Source organism: Rhinolophus sinicus, chromosome 2, assembly GCF_057876585.1.
Source record: "Rhinolophus sinicus isolate RSI-liver-muscle chromosome 2, RSI-T2T, whole genome shotgun sequence".
Classification (NCBI taxonomy): Eukaryota; Metazoa; Chordata; class Mammalia; order Chiroptera; family Rhinolophidae; genus Rhinolophus; species Rhinolophus sinicus.
This window is the reverse complement of record NC_142502.1, coordinates 105,521,693-105,546,666: the sequence shown is the minus strand read 5'-3', so window position 1 is coordinate 105,546,666 and position 24,974 is coordinate 105,521,693. Positions and strand designations below refer to the sequence as shown.

Here is a 24,974-nt window from a genome sequence, read left to right as displayed (position 1 = left end):
ATGGGGGCGGGGCCAGGCCTGGTTTGGACACTCGAAGGTGCTATTCGTAGGGAGGGCCTGTTGGCTCCGTGGGACCCGGTTCCTTCCCTTCTGTGTGAGTCCAGGCTCTGAGGGTCTAGCATACTTTTGAGAGAGAGAGCTCACTCTGCCCCCAACTCTTTTCAACACAATTGCTAGTCGCTTGTCCGGTCTTCTCTACGGGCCCCCACTATGTCTAGCCGGAGGCCTGCCGCTGAGCTGAAGTTCAATATCAGAACATGGCCGCTGCTATTAATAATCATTGTGATTATTAATAATCATTGTGATTATTAATAGCTGTCTGTTGGATGGATGGCATGTGCTTTGGGTGGGGGTAGGAGAACTGCAGCAACTGGCCTCCTGCCCCAGCCCAGCCCAGCCCAGGGAAGGTGGGAGTCCCCACCTCCTACCCCCCAACCTGGAGTCGGGAGAACACGGAGAGGGTAGGTGGTTCACGAGTGGGCTAGGGGCTTTCTCCTGGGCTTCCTGGCCAGGGCCCCTGGCATCGCTGACTCAGCCTCTGAGCTGGAGGCTGGTGGAAGGGGCCATCTGGACTGTCCCCCTGAGTCAGCCAGGAAGCAGCCTTGTGACCATATGACTCACCTGTGCCCTAATTATTTCCTCCCAGAGTGGTGGCTGTTGGGAAGGGTGAGGGCCTTGGAGGGCAGCCTGTGTGCTCCCTGGCTCTGCCTGGACCTCCTGCTCTCCCCTGCACGGACCCAGCATGGACCCCATGAGGATACTTCGCCTCCTTCCCCTTCCTGATAGGCCCCCAAACCTGGTGCCAGCCATGCCCACTGGAGTGGGGAATCCTGGGGCCCAGGGCACTCCAGAATGGAGCTTCTGCCTCTCCCCAGTCAGTTACCCTGGGTGGGGCCAGCCGGTGGCTCCTGGCAGGCACCACCTCAGGTCAGGGCAGGCCAGGCCCAGCTGGTGGCTCAGGCTCCTTGGCTGCCTGCGTGAGCTGAGTGGCCATGCACAGGCCACATCAGCTCCTCAGACCCCATGAGGTGGGGCTATGAGGAGTGAGGGGGCAGAAACCTTGGTTCAGTGGGGGGCTCTGTGCTCACCACTCCCCTGTGCACCTTTCTCTCCCTTTTTGTCAAGTGAGGGTCATGGCACCTCTGCGTCCAGCCCGCCCGGGCTTCCTATGACCTGCCGAGAAGGGCTGGGAGGCTGGGAGGTGTGGCTGGTGCTGGAGCAGGAAGCTGGCACAGACACAAGGGCCTTTTCCCGGTCCCTCAGAGCTCTGGCTGGTCTCTGTGGATGGGCCTGGCTTGACACTCGTGAGTGGTGAAGGCAGGGCTGACATGGCCCTGGGACCTGCTGTGGGGGGAGGCCCGGTGGGCAAGTGGAGACAGCTGGGCTCAGGCTCACCACCACACGGAGACAGCACAGGAGTTTCTGAAAGGCTCTGGTGGAACGCCAGACACATTTGTGGTCAGACCTGAGGACTGGCTGGCTTAAACTTGCCTTGCCCTCCTGGGTATGCCAATAGCTGGGGGAGGCTGCTATGCCCTGCTGTGCCGGCTGGGCCCTGCACAGGGTGCCTGGCTCCAGAGTGAGAGGGCTCTGAAACCCAGAGAGGGTGCCTGTTTCTAATTTGCTCAAAAGGGCCAACTGGGCTGCCGGTGACCCTGGTTAGGCCTGTGGGGTTAAGTTCAGCCATTCTGTGAGAACTTGCCAAGTGTCACCACCCTCTGAGTTTCTATCACCTTCCCCATCTTCCTCCATCTCTGTTGGTATCTGCACGTGTGTCTCTGTTTCTGTGTCTGTCTGTTCTCTCTCCTCTCTGTTACATAAAATTTCCCAGGTCCGAGAGACGGAAGGAGGCTGAGAATGCATCATTACATCAAGAATTTAATAAGGGCACTTCCGTACGAGGCGCGTCTCGGACAGTGGCAGGATGACGTGGACATCCTCGTGGCAGGCGCTAAGGGGTTACACAGGACAGGACAGGATGGGTAGGGGTGCTGGGCCCCCGATAACGGGCAAATGCCTCACATGCGTGCCTGGGGAAGGGCCAGGGCATGTTCCAGGAACCAGCACAAACCAGCACGCTGCGGGGCATGGGGCAGGGATGGATCAGGGAAGCAACGTCTGTTCTGCCCCAGATCTAGATGGATCTATCCGGAGGGCCCAGCAGTGGTCCTGTCATGTACAGGCTCTTCTCCACACTCTGTTTTTCTGCTGTTGCTCACTAGACCCCTGGTGGGATACAGGCAAGAAAAGCAGTCACCAGATCCATTCTGAGGGTATTGTGGGGACAGGGGTGGCTGAAAGGAAGGCAGTGGGGTGGGGAGAGCAGGGTGGGGGGTCCCAGGGAAATGTGGGCAGAGTCAAAGCTGGGCCTGTCTGCTTGGGGAGACAGTGGGGTCTCCCTGCGGCAGGATAATGGGAATGCTGTTTGAGACGAGCGATGGGATGCAGAAGGCCTCCTTGAGGAGATCGTATGTAAGCAGGACCACCAGGAAATGGGGGTGTTGGAAGGGCATGACAGCAGAGGGCACAGCAAATGCAAATGCCCTGAGGCCTGGTGTCTGGAAGGGCGTGAGGCGGAGGGGGAGTAACAGGAGGTGAGGTCAGGAAGGACAGAGGAGACCTTGTATTTTGCTATCTGGGTTTTTAAGGGGTTATTTTATCAGTGAGGAGTAACATGATGTGGTTTGCATTTTAAAAGTCTGCCTTGGCTGCTGAGTGGGAAGAGACTGTAGGGGGAGGAGTAAAGCAGGGAGGACACTTAGGAGGTGTTATTATTATGAAAAGGGGGCTGAGGTTGCTGGGGGGAAGGGTCTTGAGCACCAGGGGGAGCCCATTGGCCTGCAACTCTGTGCCTGGAATTCCCCCCCCACCCCCACCCCCATCCCAGAGGGTGGAGGGGGACAGGGGAGACCTTGGGGACTGGGGCGCAGGAAGGGCCTGTTGAAGGTAAGTGGGCGGCCTGGTCACACATGGGCGACTAGGCGAGAGGGCGGCAGGAGAGTGTCAGGAGGTGGTTGGCACCAGCAGGGTGTGTGCTCACCGAGGCAGAGCAAATGTGTCCTGGCAGCAGCCCCACCACGTCGAGAACAGGCTGGGCCAACGGCTGGGAGCCGCTGAACTGTAGGGTGTTTCTGCTCCGGCGGCCCGGGCGGTGCTCAGGCTGGAGCTGGGCTTTCCTCTGCTGAAGGCAGCTTGGTTCAATCTGCCCATCAACCAAGAATCGAAGACACTTCCTGCATGAAATTCCCAGTCGGGGGTGTGGGGTAACAACAGACCCTGCAATGAAAATCAGATGCTAATGTTGCCATAACACAGGTTTGGAGACCACAGAGGAGGGAGGAAGTAATTCCTCGGGTTCAGATGAAGCACCGTTTGTGATTTGGGCTTGCAGGAGGAGGAGTTTGACAGGTGAAGGAAAGGAAGAGGGCGCGCCTGCCGGGGGCGTCTGCACCACTGCCCACCTCTCTGACCAAGCCAGGAACATCCTGGAACCCCCCCCCCCCCCCCCCCCGGCTGCTTGTTCAGCTCACCCCTTCAGTCCTTTGCTTCCTGCCATCCACACCGTCTTCACACTTCTCAATACATTTGCTGGGGCCCCGAATCCCAGCCACAGCGTCCCAACCACCTCAAAGCTACTGCCCATCACTGCTAGGTCCTCCACGCTCCCCTCGATCACCCCCACCCATCCTGTATAGCTCAGCTACAGCACCCCCTCTTCTCCTGGAGTCCTGGTCTAACGGGATCCACATGTTTACCTGCTCTCCCCTGCCCTGGACAGACAGACACACAGGAAGGCCGGCCCTGGGGGCTTTGTCTCCATGTCTGCAGTGTCCAGCGTGGTGGCTGGGGCAGAGCAGGCTCAAGGGGTGGTGCCAGACTGAATGCGTGAGGGAGGGCAGGCGGGGCAGGGGGCTCAAGGATAGATGTGGAGAGGCAGTCAGGGGCACATACGCCAACCTCAGTAGGTTGGCATTTATCCTTAGGGCAGGACTCTAAGGATAACGCTAACGCTGGGAGAGTGGCATGCTGAGGTGTACAAGGGAGGACGGAGTAGAAGGGCAGGGGGCCATTCAGGAGGCTGTCATAGGCGTCATAGCGGGAGGTGCGTGAGCCTGAGCTGGGACAGTGGCATATGGGGTGGACAGGAGGACCCTTGGGCAGTGGTTTCCAACCGGGCACAGCTCTGTCTGCCAGGAGAAATTTGGCAGTGTCTGCAGACAGTTTCATTTTGTGGCAACTTGGAAGGGGTGGTGGTACTAGCATCTAATGGGTAGAGACCTCTCCAGCAGGGGTGTCCTCATCTTTAGTAAAGGTTATTGGGAGAATTAAATGAGTTAATACATGTACAGTGTTTAGGAAAATACTTAGAAACATTAAACACTAGATAATATGAGCTACTGTTATTTTGGAATATAAATCCTCTTTTTAAAACCCTGCCCCCCATCGTCCAAGTGAGAACTGAAGTCCTTCCCAGGGCTGCTCAGGCCCCTCATCATCCTGCTCCCTCTCCGCCTCCAAGCCCACCTCATGCTGCCCTCCTTGCTCCATATGCTCTGGCCACACTGGCCTTGTTGCTGTTCCTTGGACATACTCAGCCCCTTCCTGCCTCAGGGCCTTTGCACTTGCTGTTCCCGCTGGCTGAAAGCTCTGCCCCGAGGAATTTATGTGATTCACTTCGTAACCTCCTGAGGTCTTTGCATAGCTGTCACCTTCTTGGGGGTATTTATTAACCATCTATGTTTTAAAAAAATATCTACCTTGCCTCCCCCCCAACTTGTCCTGTCCCTATACTTCTGTCCCACTTTATTTTTCTTCAGAGCATTTTCACCATATCATAAAATAAATTATCATATGTTTAATTTACCTAGGTGCTTATTGTCTCTCAGCTCAAATCTAAGCTTTTTTTTTCCCAAGTCAAGTTGTCCTTTTAATCTTAGTTGTGGAGGGCGCAGCTCAGCTCCAGGTCCAGTTGTCATTGTTAGTTCAGGGGGCACTGCCCACCGTCCCTTGTGGGAGTCAACCATCCCTTGGAGGGAGTCAGCAACCTTGTGATTGAGAGCCCGCACTCCAACCAACGGAGCCATCTGGCACAGGCCCATGTGGGGATCGAACTGGCAGCCTTCGGCATCAGGAGCACTAAGCTCCTACCGCCTGAACCACCAGGCCGGCCCCTGAAATCTAAGCTTTGTGAGGGCAGGCACTGTTGCCTGTCTTGTTTGCTCCTGTGTCCTCAGGGCCTAGAACCTCATTAGCACATACCCAGTGTTCCTTTAAGTGTTGCTTCAATGAATGAATAAATAGAGTGAGTGAAAAACTCCACCAGGAGTCAGAGCTGTAGGAGGGGAATGGAGGGCAGGTAGAATTGAGGATGGAAGGGAGGGCCTGAGTGGACCTCTGAGAGGGCCCGGGGTCCTGGCACAGAACCATGCTCATCTGCTCCTCCCCACCCCCCAGCCCCATTCGTTTGTTCACTGGGACCCTCCTTCAGGCAGTGCCTTGCTCTGCCCGCCTGGCCGTGGACATGGTAGCCCCAGCCCAGGCAGATGGCCAGGCCTGAACAAAGTGTCCTTTCCCCTTGATAAGCTGCCTCCTTCCAGAGGCATGCGGGGCAGGACGTGTCCTGCTGCTCAGGAAGTGCCTGAGGGCCTGGGAAGGCTCTGGAGTGGGCAATGGCCGCCACTCGCCTGGAGATGGCACAGAGGAGCAGGGGCCAGGGGCCAGGGCAGACCCCTGCCTACCACCAACCCCACCACGCACCCACTCATTCAGCAAATCTCTACTGAGAGCCCATCAGGAGTACAGCTGTGAATGAGTCTCTGCCCTGGTGGGGAGGAGGGAGGCTGGGTGACAGGCTGCCACGCACAGGGACACTGGCCTGCCTGGGCCACTTTGCCCTGGGGTGCTATGGTGTTAGATGGGGCTGGAAGCCTAGAGCAGCTTCAGGGACAACGGGGACAGGCTGGGTACTAAAGGGGAGTCTTACCTCTTAGCCTCAAGGAGGGGCTGGGAGGGTGGATTTATTCAGGCTTCCCTGACACCCCACCCCAGTGCCCCACCCCCCTCTCTGCGGGTGTTTCAGTGGTGACCATGTCAGTGGGCAGCTGTCAATGGTTTCTGTTCATTGGTCATAGCTCAGCTTGTCACAAGCCCTGAACCCTGAGACCCCAGGACCAGAGTCCCAGCCCCTGCCCCCACAGGCCTCCTTCTCACTCATAACACTCTTGACTTGCTCCCTCCCTCCTGAAGCCCCTTCCTCCCAGTGGTCCTGCCTCTGTGTTCCCACGGTACCTGCAAAACGTGTGTCCCAGGGGAGGGGAGTTTGGTTACAGAGCGCAGCATCTTCTAGAGGGTAGAGTCACCCTCTCACATCACCGACACTCGCAAGTGCTTGTACGCACACATACACACACTCCCACACCCCATCGCATACCTCTCCAGGTTGCTGACCTGCCCTGGGCCTCAGGGCCGGAGGACTCCTTGGCCTTCCCCATGACAGACAGGCAGGATGGGCAGAGGTGAGGGCTGAGGCCAGAGCTCTGCATTCTCGGGGCCTGAGCCTTCACATATGTAGGCTGGCTGCTGCCTTGAGGGCCTTGGTGTCCCCAGGGCCTATAACCTGTGAGGTCCCAGTTAATGTGGGGAGAGAGCCCTGTTCTGAGATGTCACCTGTGATAGTTTTCAAATATGGCCCAGCATCCTTTGGCCCTCCTCTCGGGGAGGGGTCTCTGTCCTTCTCCCCTTGAATCGGGGAAGGCTATGACTGCCTCCATCAACGAAGTACAGCGGCAGTGACACCATGTGACTGCGGAGGCTGAGTTATAAAAGACCACACAGGTTGCACCTGTTTCCCTTAGGACACTTGCTCTGGGATAAGCCAGCTCCCTGTAAGAAGTCAGACGGCCCTGAGGTTGCCAAGCTGGAGAGGCCACGCAGACTTGCTCATATCCACGGTCCCAGGTGAGTTCCCACAGAGCCAACGCAGCCTGCCAGCCATGGGAAGGAGCCATCCTGCACTCCAGCCCCCTGAGCCTTTCAGAGACTCCAGCCCCTTGAGCCTTTCAGAGACTCCAGCCCCCTGAGCCTTTCAGAGACTCCAGCCCCCTGAGCCTTTCAGAGACTCCAGCCCCAGCCAACATCTGAGCAATCACATGAGAGCCCAGGTGAGAACTGCCTAGCCAGGCCCTTCCCTAATTCCCAACCCATCCTGACCCATGAAACTTGGCGCAGAATAAAATGGCTGTTGTTTCCCACCACTGAGCTTGGGATAATTTGTTATGCAGCAATAGTAGTCAGAACATTGCCCCATACATTTCCTGATTCTTCTCCTAGTCCCCTTACCACCTTGACTCCCAGGATGAACTCTCCTGGATTGGACCCAAAGCCCGGAGATGGCTCCCTGGGCTCTGCGACTACCGAAGGGGAGCTGGGGCAGGCTGCCCACCCTCCCCCCCAGGAGGTGCTTGGCTTACCCTGATGTCCACCACCAGCCAAACACCTGACAGATGAGCTGCTAAGTGGTACCTCCACCCTGGTCCCTCCTGTTTGGCCAGGACTAGGGTGTGTCTGGTGCCCACCTCTGTGCCCATGCTGGCCCTCAACCAGGCTCTGCCCTCAGCCCCTGGCACCCCATGTCTCCAAGGCCTGGCCTCCTGTCCCCAGTCTGTTGGCTGAGCAGGACTGGCGCTGGATGAGGATGTGATACTCTGTCAGAGCACAGAGCTGTGGGAAGCTGGGGCTTTGGACGTGGTGGGGTTTGAGTCCATACTAGGACTACTGACTGGTGGTGGGACGTCAGAAACTGACCCGGCTCCCCATCTCCCTGAAGGGACTGGGCTCCAATTGCCCCTGGTGGTCACTGGGTGGACAATGCATCCGTCATTGGCATCTATCCCTTTCCTGTCTCACTTCTCCACTCCTTGACTGGCATTTAACGTGGTCAACTCCACTAATGTATGTGTCCTCGAGTCTTTGTCTCAGGGTCTGCATCGTAGGGAATCCAAACCAAGACAGAGATATCAAGATGAGTCCTCAGTGAGCTTAGAGTCGGGCCTGGGAGTGAAATCAACAGTTAGGATGCTGAAGTGCCAATCAAAGAGTATATGTCATAGATTTAGTAATGACAACGGGCCTCATCTGCTCTGTGCCAGGAAATGGTCAAGATGTCTGCTTATCTTGCTGAACACTCACCATGATCCTCTATGGTTGGTAATGCATTATCCCCATTTGACAGATAAGGAGACTGAGGTGTAGGGAAAGTCCTTTGTTCAAGGTCAAGAACTAGGAAGTGGCAGGTTGTCCTGGAGAGCCTGGGCTCCAAACAGTGGTGGTCCCTACGCGTTGTTGACTGCCGCAGGGAGAGCAGAGGTCCTTGGCACAACCTCTGGGAAAGGAGGACATTTAAACTGAGCCTTGAAGAATGAACAGACATTGGGAAGATGGAGCGTCCTGGAAAAGGCCTTGGGCCTTGGTTTCCTCATCATTCAAGTGGACATAATAACGGTGGTTCTCCCATAGGGCTAAGTGAAGGTTAAGTGAGCAGAGACATAAAGGGACGGTAGTACGTGTACTGTAAGTGCTAATTCTTAGTAGCTATGAAAGGGGACAGTGTGAGCTGCTGGGTGTGGTCCTGGCTGGAAGTCTGAACAGGTTTTGGAGGTAACCTTCCAGCTCCCACTCCTAGCACTCAGGCCCTGAGGGGAGGGAGCTGGAGAAGCCTAAGGAAGTTAATTAGTCTGGAAAGCCCTAATTTAGATTTTTTCTCAGGCAGCCTGGAATATTTCTTTTTTAAAAGAACTCCACAACCTTTGTCACCCACTCTCCTTAGCTCCCATCCCTGACAACCTGGAAGTCCTTCCTGCTGTCTAACCTCTTTTCCTCCTGCTGTGCATGTTGTCTCTTGGGACAAAGAGCATGCTAATGAATCATGGTTGGTGCTGGAGTCAGGGCAGGTGCAGCCTTCATGTGGCGCTCAGACCTTGGTACCTGAGAGAACCCATCCTGGGTGTGGAGGCCCACCGTGCCAGAATTGAGGGAGCCAGGCTAGCTCCCGCTGGAAGATGCAGTCAGAGGAAAGATCTAGGTGACAGCTATAGGTGGAGGCTGGAGGCAAAGGCCTCGTTGGGGTCCCTGTCCCAGTTAGGAGGCTTCCCCAGCCACCAATGAGGGGCTCTGGCAGGGTCCACGAGGGCAAAGGAACAGCCCTCTGTGGGCCTAACTCCTGAGTGAATAAAGATCCCCTCCCAGATTCCCTGTCTGTGACCCTCTACAGAGTGAAGATGAAGCCTACAGGCTTTGGGGTCAGGCAGGCCCGAGTTTGAGTCCTACCTCTGTCACTGATTAGTCGTGTGACATTGGACAAATCCCTTCACCTCCTGAGATTTCCTTATCTGTTTGTACATCTTACTAGCTGTACAAGTTCCACCAATCTAATGGATAGCTGGTTTCCGTTTCCTGTCTGTAGACTGGGAGGGATCCATTTGCTGTTTGACTGCTGTCAAGTCCCCTCTGCTCTGGGAGCCTCAGTTTCCTCATCTGTAAAATGGCAAAAGGGATGAGGCCAGACTAGCTTCATGAATGCAGCCATAGCGCCCCCTAGGAGTGGGCAGCAGGTGTGGGCAATGGCTGATTATTACTGCCTCCCCTTCTGGCTCCAGCCCCAAAGGGCCTTGCCTTGGGGAGCCTTCCTCTCTGTTCCCCCAGCCAACCCTGAACAAATACTGAGGGCTGGCTGAGGTGCTGGGGGCCACTCCCGGGAGTGGCTACAGTTAGAGAAGGTGTAGAATGATGGCAATGCCAACCAAAGGAAGGAGCGGGGCAGGGGCCGGGGCCGGGCCCATGGTGACCATGGCACTTAGGCCCTCGGGGAGCCCTCATCCTATTGCGTGTAGAGTGTCCAGCACACAGCACAGACTCAAGCAATATTCGTCAAGTGGCTGAATGCAGCCCTCCTCTCCGGACTGCTTGCCCGCAAAGGTCCAAAGCTGGGTTTGTTCGCTCCAGACCAGGAGCGCCCCTTCCAGAGAAACACTGGCCAGGTTTGAAGTCCCAGACCCGGAGGGTTTCTGCAGCATTCAGGCCTCAGGAAGGCAGCATCCGGGGGTTGCTGTCTGGGTGGGAGTGGGGGCTGCACTTCACCAGGCCCGGGGAAGGCTCCTGGCTTCCTCTTGGGCTGGCCCAGGAGCTGGGAGGGGGTGTGGGAGGAAGAGGCTGATTGCTCAGCCCGGGAATCCCTTCTCTCCCCCGGCTGCTCTCCATCTGGCCAGCAGCCTCCCCCGCTGCCCCAGCACAAGGGCCCCAGTGTCTGCTCTGCTCCTGGGCAAACAGCAGGCCTTTCTCTCCCGCTCCTCTCTGCAGCGCCTTGGCTGTGACCCCTCCCTGCCCTCTTGGAAGGGCATGGCACACCCCTTGCTGCACAACCTCTTTCTTCTGAACGATCCAGAAACAGAGGCTGGCAAACCTGGTGTAGGAGCAGGTCCTGTTTGGTGGGTGAACCCCTTTATTTCAGCCCTCCCAAGCTTTGGCCAGGCAGCCTGGGCAAGGGACGGATTGCAGGGCCTCAGTCCTGCCAAGGTGGGTGTGGGGCGCAACTGGAGGCCGGGCCCAGCCCAGGTGCACCTGACGTCATCCTGTTTGTGTCCTGCCAGACAAAGGCTGCTCCTGCTGGGCTCTGGCCCACCCCACCCACCCCCCTCCGGCCCGGGGAGGTTTGTCATGCTCCTCCCTTTCCCAAAAGGATCACAGGCTGATGTTCCCTTGCCCCCAACCTGCCTCCCTTGCTGACAGGTGAGGTGCAGAGGCCTGGGCAGCTTTCCTCATGGTGCAGTGCCCCCCTCCGGAGTCTAGAAAGAAATGGAATTGCCCAAGGCCTCCTGTCTTCTCAGGGGCTCCTGCCAAGGTCCTAACCTGGGCACCAGGATGAAGTGACCTCACAAGGCAACTGGGAACTGAATCAGAGGGCCTCCACTGGACCCTCCAATGCTTCCCAACTCAGACTTGGAACTCAGCGGGGTGTGCAGCCCAGCCCAGGCCCCTGGACTCCTCCTGGGCAGTGGGTACAACAGGCACTCAATAATGGATTGTTCAGCCGGGGAGGGGATGCGGAGGCCTGATTTGTGAAGAGCTCAAGAAAATCTTCTGCCTCATCAATGTTCCCTCCTTGGTCATCCTATAAAGCAAAATTCCACCATCAGATTGTCATTTATTTAGATCTCAAGCACTTCTCTTTATTGAGAACCCTGAGAACTGTGCAAACAAAGACGATTACAGAGAGTATTTGCTGACTGAGCTGAGTGTTCTACAAAGTAGTTACTTATGCTAGATATTCTCCATTCACCCCTCCGGGTCCACTGGCCACTCTTCTGTGCTCGCGCTGTGTCCAGGGAGGCTGACCTCTGTGGCCTGAATTCCCCGGGCTCCCTTGCCCTCTGAGCCAGTGGGAGGCACCAGTAGGTCAGACCTGGAGGGCAGGAGCAGGGAGAGGTGCCTGCTGTTTGTTCTGTTGACTCCTTTGCAGGCTGGGGTGGTACCAGCTCTGCAGTTGCTGGCTCCAGGGCTCTGTACCTCCCTTGTTAGGCCCTTAACCCTGCCCACAGCTCTGCAAGTCCATCCATTTATTAACCTCTCTTCAGTCACCCATTGGGCATGTGTTGGCAGTTTCCTGCCAGGGTCTCACTAACACAGCTCTGTATTCTTACTTTTCACTCAAGAACAGTGAGGTCCAGGACGCTGGGCAGCGCCCCTGTATAGCTGGCGAGTGGCTGGTCTTGCTTCAGGATTTCTGCTTCTCACTAATTGTGGGGGTGCCAGGGAGGGTCACATCTTACTTGCCAGCCACTTCAGGACAGAGGAAGAGCAAGGACCAGGAGTGGGGCCCTTGGTTTCAGGACTCCAGAACCAGGAGGCTTCTTTCTTGAGAGGCCAAAATTAGAAGAGAAGGGGGATGACGACTTCTTTCGTGACCACAGGGAATCCCAGCGACAGATTGCCTTATCTGTTCCTTCCCAGCCCAGGCCACGTGTTAGGCTTAGCAGAGCATTGCTGCAGTCTGCTTCCTCTCTAGTCCCTTGCATGTGGTATGTAGTCAGCGATGTCTGAATAAATAGATATGGCACTGATGGCTGGCGAGTGGGGGTGGGGTGGAGACCAACAGAACAAGTTCTGTCTCCTTCCAGACTTCCCAAGAGGGTGAGTATGTGAGAGTGTGTGTGAGTGTGTATAAGTGTGTGTGTATATGTAAGTGTGTGTGTGTGTGTGTGTGTAAGAGTGTATGAGGGAGAGTGAATGTATGAGGGAGAGTGAAAGCTCCTGGGGCGGGCAGCCCTGGCTGTGGCTAAGCGGTTACTGTGGGCTGGGGTGCCCGCCCAGAGCCACTTATGGCATGGGGAAGGAATTCTCTGGGAACCCCAGCAGGCCTGGGCTGGCACCACACCCACGGCGGGTGACCGGGCTGGGTGGCTGCTGCACTGAGTCAGTCCTGGCCTGACTCCGCCCTGCCTCTCCTGGCTCTGCTGCCATATCGAGTGAGGGGCATGAAAAGGCCTTGAGAACTCCCTGTTGGTTATCTGCCCCAACCTACGAGATGGCACAGCTAGCATGGGGTGGGGAAGGGGAGGAGGTCTCCTCTTCCCAATTCCATTTGGGGAGGGCCAGACAGAGCTTAAAGAATAGCCAGAGCCAAGGTTGAAAACCATGTGAACTCTGTTGACGAGGAGGAACCTGAGACCAGAGAGGCCTGTACTTTGTGCAGCCACATTGCGGAACTGGGAGTACGTCTCCGCAAGGCCGTTGTGGTGGCGATGGGGGGAGTGTAGGATTCAGAGCTGGTAGCCCCTCCCCATACTCCAATTCAGTCTTGTACAGACCCCCACCCCCTCCACACGCACTGTTTTCGTTGGAGTCCAGGGAGAGGGTCTGAGCAGAAATTCCCTTCCTTCCCTCTCCTGCTCCGGCTCAGGTTCGATGGAGAGTGAGCAAGTGGATTTCCTGGAGGTCTTTCTGCTGGTTCTTGGAGCTTGGGGGTGATGCTGTGAACATTTTTATTTCTTTTTGGTTATAGGTATATATCCATATAGTCCAAAATTCAAATGTTTAAATAAGAGATATGGTAAAAAGTAATTACCCGCCCCCAACCCAGCCCCTGCCCCTCTGTTTCCCCTTCTAGAGGCCCCTGTAAGCACTGGCTTCCTGTGAATCCTGAGTTTGAGATTTCGGACCAGAGCTCCCCATTGCTTCTGTTTTCTTGCTAGGAGAGTCTCCCTTGGGAGGTGGGGCTGGTGGGTGCTGGGAGACACCCAGCCAGGAGCTGGGGGCCTAGACCAGGCAGACTACTTGCCATGCAGATGGTGGTAGCCTCTTTCCTGGGCCTGCGCTTGGCCCAAGCTTAACAGTACCCAACTCAAGCCACTCAGGAGAAGTCAGTTTCTCCTTTCCAACTGCTTATAGCATTTCTGAAAGCCCCCCACCTCTCACCTGGGGTACCCCAAGCTGGGACTGTCACAATCTACATTTATCTCCTGGTATAATTTATACTGGGGTGCCAAAAAAATGTATAGAAGTGGATATTTTGGTCAATGTTGCTCAAGCAGTAGTTCGCCATAATCAGAAGTGTCTGAACGCTGATGGTAACCACTTTGAGCACCTCTTGTAATTGCAGAAATCAAATGTGACTTTATTCATCTTTTGTTATCGGTATATATTGAATATTACAATTTTAATACAGTTTTCCTTTCCTAAAATGTGTATACATTTTTTTGGCACCCTCTGTATGCTTTTCCCACCCTCTTTCTCCTTGACAGTTCGATTCCACTCAGATTTATTAAGGCAGATTTATAACGTGCCCAGCCTGGCCTGAAGACACAAAATGCAGTGCACACAGCCTCCTCCATCCAGGAGCTCATGGTCTACTGGGGAGGCCAAAAAGGAGAGAGAACATTATAATTCAAGATGGCCCATGTTACATTCTCTGCTAGGGGGCAAATAAGACATTCCACATTAAGAAGCCTGACAATACCACGTATTGGTGAGGGCATGGCTCAGGGGTCACACTTATAGTGGCTGGTGAGAGGATGAGTTAGAAAGGCCACTTTGGAGAGTCATTTGTCAATTCTAGAAGTTGACAACGCACCTTCCCGAAGATTCAGCAATTCCACGTTCTAAGTTCTCATTCCAGAGGAGAGTTTTTAAAACTTATTGACAGGTACCCTCAATAAGCATACACTGTGTTCCAGGATACACACATCACCCACAACAGGCCCAACTTTTACCCTAATAGTTACCCTGGTGATATATGATGCACGTTGATATTTTCTAATCAATTCTGAGTTTGAAAAATGCTGATCTTCACCCACTAAATTGATTTCATGACTCATTAATACGCCTCAATCCATAATTTGAACACTGCCCTAGAGACACTGGTGTAGGAACAAAGAGACAAGAACGTTTATCGCAACATTGTTTTCATAGCAAAAGCTAACATAGGGCTTTAATGGTCAGCAACAAAATGGATAAACAAATTGTGACGTGGTCAGGAAGTGGATTATCACACACACGGCAGCTCCATGTTTCAAAGGATACACACAGGGTGATACCATTTATATAAAATGTAAAACCCTGCAGAGTATAACATCACTGTTTGTGGAAACATCCATATTGTGGTACAAGCATAAAATTAAATGAAATGACACCCAAATCAGGACAGTGGTTAACTCTGGGGGAGGGGACGGGAAATGTCACTGGGAAGGAGTGCATAACGAACTCCAAATGAATTTTTAAGGTTTAGTCTTTAAAAATATATGTATTGAAACCAAATTTTGCAAAACATTGAGATTTGACAAAGCTGGAGGAAAGGTACAAAGCACTCACTATATTTTTAATATATTATTTTTTACTTACTATTACTTCTTAAAGTATTTCGTAAAAATACTTATAAGATTGGTACTCCAGGGCGGCCGGTTGGCTCAATGGTTAGAGCACGGTGCTCATAACACCAAGGTCGCTGGTTCGATTCCCACGTGGGCCAGTGAGCTGCGCCCTCCACAAGTAGATTGAAAACAACGACTTGACTTGGAACTGATGGGTCCTGGAAAAATTGTTCCCCAATTAAAAAAAAAAAAAAGATTGGTACTCCAGTACCTCAGGGGAGGGGGCTTTATTCTGACCATGGGAAATAAAAGAGTGGAGGGCACAGCACGAGCCCAGGAACAGGGACAAAAGTGGATAAAGTCCTGGGGAAATAAGAATGAACACCCCCAGTCCTTCCCAGCCTGGGCTGCTGTACCGCGGGCTTCATCCACTTCCCTCACATGTCTATACCGTACTCTCCCCATATAATACATGAGAAAACAGGCTGAGAGAACGGTCCCTGGAAAGTGGCAGGTCTGGGACTCGAACCCAGGCCTATGAGAGCCAGAGCCTGCGCTCTTGAGCAGTTGACTGGGTAAACAATAATATAAACTAAGCTGCTTTAAAATGGAGCAGGAGCTGCCATGACAGAGGAACTGCCTTGCACGTCTTATGCCTCAAACCTTGGAATTTGTTAAAAAACAAGGCAAAACAAGGCCTGGGTCTTAGTAACCTCGTTTCCCAGAGAACTGTTCACAAAGATAACAAGAAAGCAGATATGATGACTACTGGACTGATGAAAACTGAAACTTAAAAACATTATTTAGAATTAGTGTCACTCTGTTAGCTTATCTGAACCAGTAGAAAATGCCTTCCTCCTATTGATGGAATTGTTCCCCTCCCCTTTTTCATGAATAACCATTGCCTTTGTCTCCTAATCAGAACATTATCTGGGCTTCTGCATGAATCAATGCTTCCTGAATAGCTATTCTTTTTGACCTCAAATAAATGCTTGTTACCTCTCACTTTGAAAGGCTTTTTATTTTTAGGTTAACAACAGTATGGTTCCTCCCTGAGGGGCAACCTTTTTTGTCTCCCCCGGGGACAGACCAGGTCCTGGAGTGCTGAGCTAAGGCCTGTAGACTTTATTCCGTGGGTGAGGAGGAGACGCAGGAGGGTTTCAAGCAGGGGAACAGGGAGTGAACTCACTGGAGCTGTAGCGTCTGTTTCTTAAAATTCTTTTTTAACCAACTGAACCTTTCTTTGACCAAACTCTAACTGAGGACCCAGATCTATAAATGCCTTCCAGTGGAGTTGATTTGGTAGAAGCAGACGACCAGGGCCTCAAGCCCAGGGCTTGCTCCTCTAGGAACGCTGCATGGTACATTATGTTCCAGAAAAATACCTAGAAGCAGTGTGCGTGGCGGGAGGCTGGCAGTGGTGTCCTGATGAGGACTTCTCAGTCGGATGGGAGTTATGCTCCCTGCTCTGGGTCCTCCTGGCTGGTGGAGGGACAGAGGCTCAGAGCACTTCCAGGTTGGGGGTGGAGGGAGAAGCGGCAGCATGTGCTTTGGGTGAGCTAGGCCTGACCCCCGTTCTTGGCCGTGACCTTGGCTGGTTATGGGACCATCTTTGAGTCTCAGGAGAGGAAGGACATGGACTTCTGGATGTGGCTGGGGCAAGCAAGGCACGTGTCCTGAGTCGCCACTGGAGAGGATATTTCCAGAATGTCCCTCTTCATCCTTGTTGTCTGGGGAAGTGGAACAGACAATTGCGCTGGGGTTGATGGCTTGATCAGAACCTGGTGCCCAGAAGAGGCCTGGCACATAGTAGGCCTTCAATACATGCTTATGGCATGAATGCATATGTTTCTACCTACCAGGAAGTCAGTGGAAGTCGGACTTCTGGGAGCTAGTGAGGCTGTTCCAGGGGCTGGCCCTTTGCAGCAGGGCTCCCGGGGTGGACAGCTGTGGCTCCAGTGCAGTGCAGGGTATTGGAGAGAAGAGTCAGGGGCCGGGCTTTGCGCTGTGGTTGCCATGAACCTGCTGTGTGACCTTGAGGTTTGATGTTCCTTCTGTGGGCTTTGGTCATTTCTTTTCCGCAGACTGGTCTGGATGAGGTTTTTCAAACTGTAGTTTACAACCCGTTTGGTACATTTGAAAAAGCAATTTAGTTGGTCACAATCGGTATTAAAAAACAAAACACTGAAATAGAACAGAAAATATCAGAGTGCATCACAGGTCATAAGGGTATGTATTGTTTTGTGAAACTATTGTTTTGTTTATATATAGATGAAGGTGTGGATTGGTCTGATGTAAAGCTTGTTACTGTGGGTCCTGGTGAGAAACTGTGAAACACTGAACTCAGCAATTCTGGAGGTATTCCCCCTCCCACATTCTAGGGGTCTTTGTGAGAAAGCCACACACCCAGGGACTCTTTTCTCCCTCCCCCTGAGTCAGCAGCTGTCTCTTTGCTCTTAGCTGCCTCACCCCTCCCAGGTCTCTTCTTCCTACTTCAGTCTTCCAGTCCCCTCCTCCCTTTCTCCCAGGGACAAACCTCCCCCTTCCCAGGAAGTCGGGGTGGGGGGGTTCGGAAGGAAGTAAATGTGATCGAATGTGGGTGGCAGTGGGCACTTTATGCCAGGAGTTCAAATAAAAGGACTAGGAAGCAAAACACCGGGGAACAGGACAGAAAATAGGCGAGCTGAGGACGTGAGTTTGAGGGCAGGGCTTCGTAAGCTAGACCTTGGCGGCGACAACGCAGCGGGTCACTCCCAAAGGCCGGCACCAGCCTTGTCATTGTTGGCAAGGTGCGCAAGTAACTAGCGAAGGTAGCTTTCGCCCCCACCCCCTCCTCCCTTTTTAAAAAGAAAGACCGAAAGAGCTAAGAGTTTGGGAGCCAACTCCTGGAGAGGGAGAGGCTGAACTGATTCGGAAGTTGGATCTCTTTGTACACAGGAATGCGGAGAGAAAAAAACAAAACCCACCCCATTGCTTCATTTCCCCTCGAAGTCCGAGCACTTTCTATTGTGCAATGAAAAGGCTTTTCACGTTGAGAAAAATGAATCTCGGTTTGTGCTCCGAAGGAATGAGCGCGCCTGTGGGCGCGAGACGGCGCTCAGCTGGGCGCGGAGACCACGCGGTGGCCAGAGGGCGGCCACGGCCAGGGCGCTACCGGGTCCTCCGCGCGCGGCTCACACCAGCTCCCAGCGATCCGAGGAGTAGATGATCCGGGGCACCCTGAGGGCGTACAGCCCCCACTACGGCTGGGCCTCCCGGGGTGGCGGTTCCCGGGAGCTGGAACTCCGTCCAGGGGAGCCTGTTGGAACCCAGGACTCCTCGGAGTTTCGCAGGGCAGGCGGCTCGCTCCGCGTCCGGGAGGCTGGGCCGGGACGCGCGGGGGGCGCAGGGCGCCGGAGGCGGGCCAGTGCACGTGGGTGCCGGGGGCGGGCCGCGCGGGGTGCGGGGGGGGGGGCAGCTGGGGTGTGGCTTCCACGCCTCCCGGGCGGGATTTGCATGTGTATGTGACGGCCCCAGACTTCCTGCTCCTTCTACGCTGCAGGTACGCGCGGGCCGGGTCCGCGGGCGGGCGGCGGGCGCGCCAAGACGTGGCCACCTCCTCACCGCCGGCTCTTGGCCACGCCGCGCCGCCTTCCGCTCCGGTGACCGCTAGCCCGCCCCGGCCGCGGCGTGCGCCCTGCTTCGAGGTGAGGACGCTCCCCACTCCGGCCCCTCGGTCATCTCCGTGCTTCGAACCGAGCCCAGCCGTGCACCCCTGGGTGCCCCCACCGCCCCGGCTCCCCGAGTGCCGCAGCCATGAGCGAGATGTCCAGCTTTCTTCACATCGGAGACATCGTCTCCTTGTACGCCGAGGGCTCCGTCAATGGCTTCATCAGCACTTTGGGGTGAGTGAGCCGAGTTCGAGGGGGGCGCAGGCGGGGAGGGGGCTCGGTGGGCCCTGGTGCTAGTTGCGTGCATCCAGCCGGCCGCCCCCGACAGAGGACCCGGACGTCCCCAGCTTCCAGGAGCGGGGGGAACGATTCCCCTCCTGCTTTTAGAGAAAGGAAGTTAGATGTTTGCCCAGGTAGGAGTCGATGCTCCGCGGGAGTTGGCAGGAGGCGCCCTTCTCTGCGAAGTCTCCACCCTGGTGCGCTCGCCCGCCTTTCTTCAGACGGGGCGGAGAGACTTCCTCTGCAGGTGGTCCCGGGGCGGGGGCAGGTGGGTGCCTGGGGCCTGACTCGGAGAAAGGCATCCGGGCTGGACGTGACCAGCTCTGGGGCTGAGGCAGACTGTGGGGGCGGGGGGGGGGGGGAGGCGGGGAGGCGGGGAGGTAGGGCAGCCTGGAGCCCAGAATCCTCTGTTTAGGCACCTGGCGTACCTTTGAGAGGTTGCACCTTTTCCTCGTAGCTCTCTCCTGCCCTGCCCCCTGTAGTAGGAGTGTCTCCTCTTCCAGGCGTCCCAGGTCCTGGCCGGCTGCCCCCCTTCTCCCCGCCTCTCCCTGTCAATTTCCTGCGCAGCTCATCTGGCGCCCCTGGGTCCCTGGTCCCAGAATCTCTGGAGCACTTTACAAACATTAATTAATTCTGGCCGCCACCCCCCAAGGTCTGGGTTGGATAAACAGGGAATCAATTCAAGTCGTGGGAGAGGGCCAGGCCAGAAGCCGAGAGAGGGCAGGAGAGGAATTCGGCAGAGGGAATGGGTTCTCCTCAGAGGAGCAGTTGGATGAGCTGAGGGTAGGGATAGAGTGCTTTCTCCATCTCCCCAGCCAGGCCCAAGGGCAGGGCCTGCTACCTTCATCCCATTTTCAGTCTGGAGACCTGTGTTAAGTTGTCTCATCCTCCCCACCACCCGCAGCTGCCCTTTAGGATGAATCCACTCTCCTCTGCTGACTACTTCTCTGGACAGCAGCCAGCCACCAGGTGCCTCCCTGGGGCTTTGGAGGACAGCCCCAGCACCCTCAGCCCAGGGTTGACTCTGTACCTGGCCTGTCTAAGCCTGAGCTGGGAGGTGGGAGACACCTGGCTCCTTGGGTGTCTCCCAGGGTTGCTGGGAGTTTAGCTTTCGTTGGGCAGCAAAGGGAATCCAACAGGACTGTGGGGGCTGGAGGCTGGCTCTGCTGTCCGGACTCTAGGAATCCCAGCAGACCCACTCTCCTTACTTCGCAGCACCCTCCAGGCCTCTCATCCCCTCCCCCACTAGACCTGACTTCTCTTGCTCAGTTCCCCTGAGGATGGGGGGGGGGAGGCACATGTGGGCATGCCCCCTGCCCTAGCAATGACCAGGGCCCTAGCTACCCCTCAGCTCAGGGCCTGCACCTAGTAGGTACACAGAAAACACCTGTAGTAATGCTGAGGGGAGGAGGAGAGAATGTAAGGGCTGTGGGGGACGTGGGGCGGATGGTGGAAGCCCCTGTCCTCGTGTCTGAACAGCACTGGAGGCTTTTGAGAAATCACATTCTTCTTGTTGCTTTGTGCCTGGCTCAGGGCTGGGCACACAGTAGGTGGTTTTAAGCACCTGTGATGTGAGATCCAGCTGAATCAGGGGCAACAGTCTTCCTCGACCCTCCCCACAGGCCTCATCCCTCCAAGGATTCTCTCTGTTGCTTCCTAACATAGCTCTCTCCTGCCTTGGCCCTTCCTGCCCCAGAAAATTGCTTCTTCCAGTGCACTTTGAGCCTGGGGCAGGACCAGGTGACCTCTGAGAGGCCCCCTACTCCAGGGTGCTGGTACTCTGTGTAAACACCCCCTACAGCTCCTGACTTTCCACTGATGGATGCCCACCCTCTCAGCCTGGCATTCTAACACCAGCATGTGCGGCCCCAATTTAATTTTCAGGATTTTTTCACCTCCCCTCACACCCCCGCCCCCCTACATGCACCACTCACTCCCAGTTCCTGGAACCTACCCCACATGCTCACAGTCTCTTTACCTTTGCTCCTGTGTTGCCTGCCCTTCAGCAGGTTTCCACCTAGGTAAATCGGACCCACCCTCTAAGACCTAGCAAAGTGGCCTCTTTTGAGAGCTCCCACCCTCCACCCAACCCAGCAGAATTAACCCTTTTCCCTCTGTGCTTTTCACTGCCGTATACAAACTCTTCTCTGGTGTTAATTGTGTTGTTTTACAATTAGTTGGAAGTTTTTCTGTAGGGCACATTGCCAGGATTAAGTGATTAATTACACCATTCATCCACTCAGCATGTCCAACTGGGGACTAGGTGGCGAATAAGGGAGCTGTGCGTCCTAACTTCTCAGAACTTAGAGTCAGTGATAGCTCCTCAGAGTCTAGTCCTTGGTCCAGCGTCAGCGTAACCGAAAGCTTGTTAGAAAAACAGAATCTCACACTCCTGCCTGTCTTGCTGAATCAGAATCTGCATGCTGACCCCAGGGGATCTGGTGCCTTAGAGGGCGAGATGCTCTAAGTGATTCTCTGCTCCATCCTCGCCAGGACCTCTCTGCCTCCATCTTCAACTCTGGCCCCCTTTGCCTCTACCTGGCTGTTGGTGCCCGTGTCTGTGAACCCTGGAGGCTGATTTGACTGAGTTCCCAGGCTAGCCCAACGCGCGGTGTCCAAGAGGTGCCCAGTAAGAGCTGGATGAAATGAATGTGTTGGAGACGGGGGCAGTCTTGGAGGGCAGAGGGGTTGGTTCCGCTGGGAGGTGGGAAGGGGGGGCCAGTGGTGGAGGAGGGAGTCTAGGGCAGCCTTCGGATCCCAGCCAGGCTCTGCAGGGCCAAGTGGAGGAGGCCAATTAGAGCTGCCTGGATAATTAGAGCTCTGGGTGAAGATTGTACATTAACTCCCGATTGGAAGGACGGGAGGGGTCTGGGGAGTGGATGCCGGAGCAGTTCGAGACCTTGGCTGGAAAAGCAAAGCAGGCCCACTCCTGTTCTTGGCAGGAGAGCGTGGCCAGGCCCCTGCCTCGTCCCTCTCCCCTGGTGGGAGGCAGCAGAAGCCAGGGCTGGAGCACCTGATGGGGCCAGCGAAAGGTGGAGGATTTAATGTGGCTCCGGGCCAGTGGCTGCCGGAACTAGCCCTGAGTGTGCAATGTGGGCCCCTCCAACTCTCACATCCAATCCCATGAAGACCTCTTTGGGTGCCCAGAGGGGGTGGCCTCGTACCACAGGATGTAAGGTGGGGAGTGCAGGTGAACTGCTCTTGAAACTGACCTCACAACATTTGTCACGGTGCCTCTGCCACCCACACCTGGGCCTCGGAGCACCATTTGGCGGCTCTCGGGGCCTCCGGACCAGTATCACCCAGGGCTGGGTGATCACAGGGAGGAGGGTTATGAGGGCCCCCCTTTGGGGCTCCCTGTCCATCTTGCACCCTGAGCCACTTCCCCAGGAGGGTGGGCACTGGAGGTCAGCACCTAGAAAATGTGGAAGGCAGAGTTCTTTGGAAAAGACAGTGATGCTGGGAAGAATAGAAGGCAGCAGGCAACGAGAAAGACCACGTAGGACATGGACTGACTCCATAAGAGCCACGGGTGTGAGTCTGCAGGAGCTGAGGGGCTGTTGAAGACAGGACAGTGTGGACATCACTCATTCGTCGGGTTTCCAGGGGTCAGAGCTGACTCAGTGGCACATAACAAATGTGGACGGTCAGGGGCATGGCTCTCCTGCTTTGTCACTAACTCACTGGGTGATTTTGGCAAGGCCCTGCTTTCTCAGCGTGTGTTTCCTTCAGCTTGGAATCCTCTAAGGTCCATCTGAGAATCCCCTGGGGTTACTTAAAAAAAATTCAGCTCCCAATTCCCTCCTCAGACCAGCTGTATCAACATTTCTAGGACTGGGGTGTGAGGTTTGGATTGTTTAAAAGCTCCCCAGGTGATTTTAATGGGTGCCTGGGGCTGGGATCCCTGATCTGAGGGCCCCCAGCTGACAGGCTATGAGGAAGCCTACCTGTTGGGTTTGCCAGCCCTTTGGTCCAGAGGGCCCATCTCAGCCTTCGTCAGGCTTCATTAAATCATCCAACAAACATTTATCGAGCACTTACTATGTGTCACTGTTCTAGTCAATGAAGAATCAGTAGTGATTGAGACAGAGTTCCAGCCTGGTCTAGTCTGCACAGTGAGGAGCTGTCAGAGAGAGATAGTCTGTCAGGGCCCTTTGAGCCTTAAGTCTCTGTGACACATGTAATTCCAGGAGGGGGCACTCGTGCAGACCGCATTCCCCCAGAGCAGATTTCAGACCTGCCCTTTGGCTTTCACTTAATTGTGATTTCACCGGAATGAAATGTTGGACTCCCCCTGTCCTGTGCCCCAAGGCAGGGTCTTGGCCTCCGCTGAGCCAATCCTTGCAACTCGTGTTTGGAAAATACATACGTTTTTTTCTGATTAAAATACAGTATCTGCTCGATGGAGTAAACCTGGAAAACTCAAATAAAAATTGTCTGCAACACCACTGTGACTTATATTCACATCCTGTATGTGGACCTTCTAGACCTTTTACTTAACAAATAAACGTTTACAAAATGATATGAAATTGCACATAGGGCTTTGCACCTTGCCTTTTTTTGGGGATACGTTAAGCTGTCTTTTCCCATGCCAGCACACCACTGATAGGGCTGCATAGCATCCCCTGCTATGATGTAGCTGAATTTATTTAAGCAACTCTAGTATTGGGCATTCAGGCTGTTTTTAAATTTTTGCCATTACAGACAATCCACACTAAACACCCTAGTCTGTACATGCCCGAGCACTTGTCCAGTTATCCTCTTAGGATAAATTCCCAGAAGTGGAATTCTGAGATCAAAGGGAAGGAAGGCACACCTTTTATCTCACAGGCTCTCTCTAATTCTGCTTGTTTCTCTGGTGGTGGAGGTGGTGGAAACAGGGACCCTGTGCCTCGGGGTATGGCCCAGTTTATGTGACAAGTTTGAGAGTGTTATGCTAGGGGGTAGGGGGAGTAAGACCAGCCTCTGTCCTGGAGGTTGGATGTGGTGGCCGTCGTGGGGAGGGGAAGTGGAGAGAGGCCTTGTGCGGATAGGGTCAGCCCCTAGATTCCTCCCCGGGATTCCAGGGGCCAGGCTATACACAACGCCTCCCTCCGCCTAAAGAATCCGCTGCAGCCACTTACTCTCACTCTGCCCTGCCCTACATTCCTGACCCCACATCCCCTCCCCGCTTGGCCCAGTGGGGCCATGGGGTGGGTGGGGCCCTGTCTGGGGTTGGGGGTGGGGTGATGTGCTGGATTTTAGGGTGGGGCCATACCAGCTTTCTGCTCTCAGCTTAGGGGGAGGTTTCTGGGTTTCGATTACTCCTGAGCACACCCCTGGAGTCCCTGCTGTCCAGCCCCAGGCCTGCTCTCCCTCTTTCAGCCCATGTTGAGCTGGGAGGCTCTTCCCTGGAAGTGGGGACTGTGAGAGAGGAGGGAAGGAGGCCTGGGGGGAGGGGCGGAGAGCAGAGCCCAAGTCTGCACTAAGTTCATTCCATGTGAGCCCTGAGCCCCCGAGTGTGTCACGCTGGTCATGCCAGGAGTGGCAGTGGTACCCAGCATTTGTACCTGCAGTGAGGACCCCTGGCTTAGTGAGGCTAAATGACTTGCTGGTGTCACATAGCAGAGATCATCGGAGTAGAGGCTGCAGGGCCTTTCACACCAGGGCTGTGGGGGCAGAAATGAGGCTGGGCCTTGACAACCGTGAGCCCAGGATGTGGGATGGGGCTGGGCGAGGACGAATGGTAGAGGGGTTTCCACTTGGACAGGCAAGCTGGAGGGACACCTGGCAGGAGACTGAGTGGGGAGAATGATCACAGTGGTGTGTGAAGGTGTGTAAAGTATTTTGGCTGGCAGGTGGGCAGAGCCAGGAGAGGCAGGCCTCATAAATCTCAGCCTGGGGGCAGCTGCAGGTGCTCTGGGAGACACCTGTGTACATTTGGTTGGCAAATCACTCAGCCAGCCATCACCCCTTCCTCCAGTCTGCAGGAGAGCCGTCTTCTCTAGGGTGAGTCTAGACATGGGTGATACAGGTCATAGGAAGGACAATTAAGTCTGGACCTCAGAGACACTGCTGCTGATGGCAATGGGTAGATTTTATAGAGCTTTTACAGTTAGCGCTGGCCTTACCTACGCTGTCACTTTGGCCCGTCACCACCAGCCTGATGGGTGAATATAATTCAGGAAAAGTAGAGAGAACTGTTTAA

General features: G+C 54.9%; 1 protein-coding gene and 1 long non-coding RNA gene across 3 annotated transcripts in view; one reads left to right on the top strand and one right to left on the bottom strand.

Moving 5' to 3' along the window:
• Nucleotides 1–1,866: 1,866 nt before the first annotated feature.
• LOC109450947 (uncharacterized) lies at nt 1,867–3,950 on the bottom strand. The gene is made up of 3 exons (XR_002137900.3): nt 3,756–3,950; nt 3,041–3,276; nt 1,867–2,226 (listed from the first exon to the last, which is right to left on the bottom strand). It is a non-coding gene; the product is annotated as an uncharacterized LOC109450947 (long non-coding RNA).
• Nucleotides 3,951–18,321: 14,371 nt separating this feature from the next.
• ITPR3 (inositol 1,4,5-trisphosphate receptor type 3) overlaps nt 18,322–24,974 on the top strand; it is a 63,051-nt gene continuing 56,398 nt past the window's right edge. The window contains exon 1 of one of the 2 annotated variants that reach the window (XM_088795826.1): nt 18,322–18,742. In XM_088795826.1, coding sequence (XP_088651952.1) covers nt 18,654–18,742 — 89 coding nt within the window. In that variant the 5' untranslated portion in view covers nt 18,322–18,653. The remainder of the gene's footprint in view (nt 18,743–24,974) is intronic. The other variant, XM_074332805.2, reaches the window with a different exon arrangement.